This window comes from Zonotrichia albicollis, chromosome 2, assembly GCF_047830755.1.
Source record: "Zonotrichia albicollis isolate bZonAlb1 chromosome 2, bZonAlb1.hap1, whole genome shotgun sequence".
NCBI lineage: Eukaryota > Metazoa > Chordata > Aves > Passeriformes > Passerellidae > Zonotrichia > Zonotrichia albicollis.
In genome coordinates, this window is record NC_133820.1 from 707,271 (window position 1) to 713,590 (window position 6,320).

Consider the following 6,320-nt stretch of genomic DNA (forward strand, 5'->3'; position numbering starts at 1 on the left):
AACAATCCTTACTGACAATCCCACTTCCTTTGGCAGGACACAGGAGCCACCCCTGAAGCAGAGGAAGGACAAACAGAGCACTGTCCTGGGCATGGTGATCCCAAACCACCAGTGTTTCAAAGGAACCCTGCTGAGGACTGAAATCCATTTCTGTGGGGTTTTCCCCCTGTGCAAACCCTTCCCTGCTATCAGGAACTCCACACTGCTCTGTTTGTGCCTCAGTTTCCCCAAGGTACGAGGGTGGTGTCCCTGTCTTGCTTTTCCTAAAGGAATCAGTGAAAAGCAGAGGGTGTTTTTGCTCCCTGTGAAGGTTTGGGTTAATTTGTGAGGAGGGAGGAAGGAATGTGAGGACTAAGGAGCTTGGTGTGTAGGCTGTGAGGTTACTTGGGGAGAATTAATTATCATTAATTTGTGTTTCTGTAAGAACAAGACAGCTCATGGCTTATTTTCTTCCCTGCCTCAGTGCAGGAGCACCACAGCCCTGTGCTCAGCAAGGACAAGGGTGATGCTCCAGCCCAGCTCTTTCTCCTGGATAAATCACCAGGCTGGGAGTTTTGGCCTCTTCTGCACTAAGGAGAACCACACTCAGCCTCTTTCCTGCAGCCCTGGGCACCTTGGGCAGCCAGGGATACCCTGGTTTGGTGACAGGAGCACCTGAATGTCCCCAGGGCTGCCCACCCACATCCCCTCCCCAGCCAAACCTTCCTGCCTGCCTGCTGGATCAGCCCAGGGAACCTCTGCGCTTTGGAATATAAGGAAGGAAAAGCACCTCTCAAAGCCTGTGCTGGCTGCAAAGCACTGGTGCCATTTCATATGCAGGGCATAAAAATAGACATGTTTTGGCTTTTTTCCTCTGTTTTGGTGATGAGCCACTGCAGGGGGCTCTGAGCGTGCTTTGCTTGGTTCCCATCACAGCTGCTGTTTCTATCCTGCATTTCCCTCAGCTCCAGGAGCTGCTGGGGTGACTTTGTGCTCCTGCTATGAGCTCAGGACCCTGGGAGGTCTGCATTCCTTCATGAAAAGGGACAGCACGTAAATGTGATGGCAGCTGGGGTTCTCCAAACACAGAGCTGTCTTTGAGAGCCCAAAAAGCACATTTTGAGTCTCAGCTCCGTGACCATGCCCTAATCCAGAGGTTTCCTGCTCCTTTGTCATGTGTGGGGTATGTGCTGTACAGAATAATATTGATGCTGACAAGCCACAGGAACTGTGCTCCCACAGCTTTAGCTTTATCTACCCCCTGTACATCACCTGGGGGGCTTGGCATCCCTCGAGGGGTCTCACTGCACCCAGTCAGGAGGGCGAGGATGGTCTGAACCCTTTGGTGCCAAAAGGAGATGTGTCTTCATGCCAGGGCACCAAAAGCCACCACCTCCCTCCCTCTGGCCTCAGGAAAAGCTGGAGCCACCAGCTGCCCACACCAGCCACCCCTTCAGAGAAAGGGCTTCGGGGTCAGGGAGTGTTTGGCCACTTCTCCTTTTGCCTGGAGGCAATTTCCTTCCTGTTATCTATCCCAGAGCCTGGCTCCTGCTGCCAGACTGGTGTGCTGTGTTTCCTGCTCCAACATCCCCCTTCTTTCTCCCCACTTCCTCCGGGCTTCTCCCTGTTCCAACATCCCCCTTCTTCCTGCTTCCTCCAGGCTTCTCCAACATCTCCTTTCTGCCGGCAGAGCCCTCCAGGCTTCTCCCTGCTCCAACACCCTCCTTCTGCCCGCAGAGCCCTCCAGGCTTCTCCCTGCACCATGTTCACCCTCCCCATCTCTGTCCCCATGAACGGATGCTGGAGTCACAGCTGGGGTGTGCCCTGCCAGATGTGCAAACCCACCCTGCTGCCCCATCCTTTGCTCAGGGGCTCGGTTTGGCTGCACTGGGGTGGGAAAGGGAGGTGGGAAAGTGGGTGAAGGTGAGGGCAGGCTGAGATTTCTCCCCTTGTAGCTGGCTGGCTGCATGGAGTGACAAGGTGGCACTGGAGCCCACGAGCTCCTACAATGGGGGAAAATGCTGAGGAAAAGGTCTTCAAAATGCAACAAGTTTCACAAGGAGCTGTGCCGTGGGGATCTCAGGATTCCCCAGGAGCCAGGACAGAGGGGAACCAGCTCCCTGCTCAGAGCATCCAGGAAAATCATTGTGATTCCCAGTGCTGTAACTCGAACACAGCCCAGCCGCAGGCTCTGCTCCTGCTCTCCTTTCCCAGCGGCCCCACCTCGATACCGGGATTTCACGGGCAGGAATTTCAAAGGGGAAAAATGCAAAGGATGGCGCACCAGGCTGCATCCCTCCCGGAGCCTCCAGGCATGGAAAGAACCGTGCTTTCCGCCTGGCAGCGGAGCGCACACGCACCCGGGCTCCAGGACTCCCGCAGAACTCTCACTTCGGAGCCGGCGCACCGGGCACCGGCTGCTCCCGAGCATCCCCGAACACCGGCACGGCCGGAGGGAGCCGCGCTCCCCGCCCTGCCCGCATCACCCTCCCGCTGCGGGGAGAGGCAAACGCAACGCTCCGATTTTCCTCCCGGCACCGAAACTCGGCATTCTTTAAGATGCCACGTTCCAAAAGCCGCGGCTTCCTCTGGGGAAGCCCCGCAGCCGGAGATGCTCAGCGCGCCGGCACCTCGTGAATGAGGTACCAAACCAGCCGGCAGAGAAAAATGGCTTTAGGAAGCTGTTACCTGGGTCATTTTCCCGAGCCCCTGTGCTGCTGCCAGGGAAGGACATGTGCCCAAGCCACACAAAACCCCCCTACATGCCTGGCCACCAAAACAGCGCAGCAAGAGAAGTTCCTAAGCACCGATGAAAGCAGAGGAGCCCAGAGCTCCCTTCCTCGGGCAAACCGAGCACAGTAACTTCGCCTCAGCCGCGGGGATACTCGGAACTCGTTTGCAAGGAGCTTTATAGAAAATAGACGATGGAGTGGGTGCAGCTTTCGATATATTTGCTCTAGGATATAGTAACAGGCACTAAAGCAAACACGGGCAGGGGAATTAGGGCGGGAGCTTCTGCTTGGCTCGTTGTAAATGACAAAGTGCCGAGACAGCCAGGTCTACGCTACATTCTAGAGTCAAAGGGCTGCCCCCGCGTGCCCCGGGGAACATGCACGCAGCCGGCGGAGGCGTTTCCTACAGCTGCAGCGCCGTGTGCCTAGAACGAGCTGGAAATGTCATTGAACACAACCTAATGGATAAACGGGCTGGGAAAAGCACGCCGCTTCCCGGGGGGAGAAGCTGGACATGTTCTCCTCTTTGTAGCAAGAAGGGAAAAAAATAAGAAATTAAGTTAAACTTTGCGCCTGTCAAATAGAAATCTAATAGGAAAGAGAGCTGTACATGGTCAAAGTCAAGTCGAGGCTCCAGGAACGTCCAGGACAGTTTCAGGTACTGCCCGCGGCTTCTCGGGCTGCGCCAAGCAAACACCCGGGTGCGAGCGCCGAGCCGCGCATCCCGCCTGCCGGAGCTTCCCGGTGGAAGCTTCTCGGCGCTCCGGGGCCCAGCCGGGCGTGCTCCTCGCCCGAGGGCACCGCCATGGGGGAACGGTCCAGCCTGGAGCCCTGCGGGAACCCGTCGGGTCGGAGAGGGCGCGGCAAGGGGGAGCCGGGCCGGAGCCCTCCAGGGACAGTCACCCCGCTCTGGGGCACCCCGCGGCCGGCTCGTCGGTGGTGCCGCGGGGCTGGGCCGGTGCCGGGGTGTGCTCAGAGGCCGAGCCGGTGCCAGGGTGCGGTCAGAGGCCGGGCGTGCCGGCACATCGCGGGTCGGCGTCCTGCTCGTAGCGGTAGTGGTATCCCTCCATCTGGTCGCGGCAGGCCTCGCGCAGGTTGTGCAGCCAGCGCTTGATGCCGCGGCGGTTCAGGTAGAGCACCATGAGGAAGACGACGCCGATGAGCGCCAGCACGATGCCGAAGAAGACGTAGGAGGCGGTCTCGAGCTCGGCGGGCTCGCCGCCGTCGCAGGCCAGCGCCTCGGGCCGCAGGCGGAGCAGCGCCGTGCCCCGCAGCGCCGCCGGCCCCGCGCAGCGCAGGCTCCGCGCGTCGAGCACGCGGTTGGCGGCGGCGCCGCGCAGCCAGGCCAGGAAGGGCCGCAGGCCGCAGTCGCAGCTCAGCGGGTTGGAGGCCAGGCTGAGGCGCAGCCCCCGCAGCTCGGGCGCGTCCAGGCTGCGCAGCTCGGCGGCCGCCAGCCGCTGCAGCGAGTTGTTGCGCAGGTCCAGCTCCTCCAGGCCGGGCGGCAGCAGGGCGGCCGGCAGCGCCTGCAGCGCGTTGCCCGCCAGCTCCAGGCGCCGCAGGCTGAGGTTGCGCAGGGCCAGGGCGAGCTGCTCCTCGAGCGGGGCCGCCAGCAGCGCCTGGTTCAGCTGCAGCGTGCGCAGCAGCGGCGCCCCGGCGAAGGCGCCGGCGGCCACCGAGAGCAGCGGGTTGTGGCTGAGGTCGAGGGTGCGCAGGGCGGGCAGGCCCTGCAGGGCCATGTCCTCGATGGTGTGGATGTTGTCGTGGCGCAGGCGGAGCAGGCGGAGGTCGCGCAGCGGGCGGGCGGCGAAGGCGGCGCGGGACAGGACGCTCAGGTTGCTGCCGGCGATGCTGAGGTTCTGCACGGCGGCCGGCAGCTCCCGCGGCGGCTCCTCCAGCCGCTCGTAGCGGCACTGCACCAGCTCCGGGGTGGCCACGCAGTAGCAGGCGGACGGGCAGGCGGCGGGGGCGGCGGCGGGCGGCACGGCCAGCGGCAGCAGGGCGAGCCCCAGCCAGGGCAGCCAGCGCGGCCCGCCGCCCGCCCGCCGCGCCTGCCTGCGGGCCATGCTGCCCCCGCGGGCATGCAGCGGGGCCGGGGCCGCCGGGGGGTCGCGCCTGCCTCGCCGCAGCCCCCCCCGGGCCGAGCTGCCTCCGGCGCCGCGCCCGCACACGGCGGCTCTGCCGGCAGCGCCGGGCGCGCCGCTGCCCAAATCGGCCCGGGGGGGTGGAAGGGGAGGAGAGCGAGGAGGAGGAGAAGGAGGAGGAGGAGGAAGAGGAGAAGGGGACAGGTTGGGGCTGCCCGGCGCTGCGCGATGGGCTGGGGAGCGCCGCGGGCGGCGGCCGTCGGGGGGAGCCGAGCCGGGCTGGGCTGAGCCGGGCTCGGCACCGAACCCACCGAGCCCCCGCCGCCGCTGCGGGCTCCGCGGGGCTGCTCGGGGCTGCCGCGGCCCCCGTGCCGCCCGAGGAGGGATCAGGAGATGCCGCGGTCCCCGCCAAGCCCGGGCAGGATTTGGAGGCTGTCCCGGTCCTTTCCCAGCCAGGTGGGCGTTGGCGGCTGCTGCGGGGCGTCCCCCCAGCCCCGGGGAGGGAATGGGGGCTGTCACGGGGGCTCTCCGTCCCAGGGAGGATTCGGGGAATTACCTCCGACCCCTTCCATTCCAGGGAGGAGCTGGGGGGTCGTCTCAGGATCTAGGGACTGTCCCACTCCCCTTGCAGCCCCGGTCCCCATTCCCCGACCTTCCCCACAAACCGGGCACCCCGCAACATCCCTGAGCATTGCAGGGTTGTCTCCCCCTGCTTCCAAGCCTGCTTGGTCCCCGCCGGCATCCCGGGGCTGCCCACGGCTGGGGACACGGGGGGATCACAACCGCAGGGCACGGAGGGTGGTGTTGGGGTGGGCACGGGATTTTTGGATGCTGGAGTGATGCACAGCCAGGGACTGGGAGCGCTGTGTTCAGAGCCAGATGCAGCAGCTGCTGGATCCCCTTCAGTGCCTAAATACCTCCATGGACCTGGGCTGGGGTCACATTAAATAAACCCCATCCTGGGCACACACAGTCCCAGAATGATTTGGGTGGGAAGGGACCTAAAGATCACCCAGTGCCACCCCCTGCCGTGGGCAGGGACACTTTCCACTGTCCCAGGCTGCTCCAAGCCCTGTCCAACCTGGCCTTGGGCACTGCCAGGGATGGGCATCTCGTGGATCCTGATAGTTCTCCTCCTCCCTGTCCTTATCTCTCATCCTGACCTTTCCCCAAAGTATTTCCCCTCTTACTGGGGTTCCTTTCCCCAGAAGCTCTCCTGAACTTCACAGGGACCAGGTGAACCATGGATGCTGCTGTGAGTGGGTGCCCCGAGCTGCTGCTGACCACCCTGTGCTGCACTCCCAGAAATTGGGCAAACTCTGTATTTAAAGTGGCAATGTCTGACAGCAGCCAGAGAAACCAAGGAGCTCGTGGAAGGGTGGGGGAGAGACACAGACCTGGGAACGTGCCAGGAACTGCGTGCCATCACATCCTGAGGTGTGGGGCAGCATCCACAGTGGATGAGTGGGGAGAGCCAGGTGTGCAGTGGGTCGTGCTGAGCCAGCACTGCAGCACTCCCAGATGGAGC

At 63.1% G+C, this 6,320-nt stretch overlaps 1 protein-coding gene across 1 annotated transcript; it reads right to left on the bottom strand.

Moving 5' to 3' along the window:
* Positions 1 to 2,908: 2,908 nt before the first annotated feature.
* On the bottom strand, positions 2,909 to 5,392 carry TPBGL (trophoblast glycoprotein like). The gene has a single exon (XM_074530093.1). It carries the CDS (start codon positions 4,772 to 4,774, stop codon positions 3,713 to 3,715), a length of 1,062 nt encoding a protein of 353 aa, XP_074386194.1. The 5' UTR covers positions 4,775 to 5,392; the 3' UTR covers positions 2,909 to 3,712.
* Between the last annotated feature and the right edge of the window lie 928 nt (positions 5,393 to 6,320).

Bases quoted from the DNA above. Each gene is read 5' to 3' on its own strand.
- TPBGL (XM_074530093.1), bottom strand. From the start codon at position 4,774: ATGGCCCGCAGGCAGGCGCGGCGGGCGGGCGGCGGGCCGCGCTGGCTG.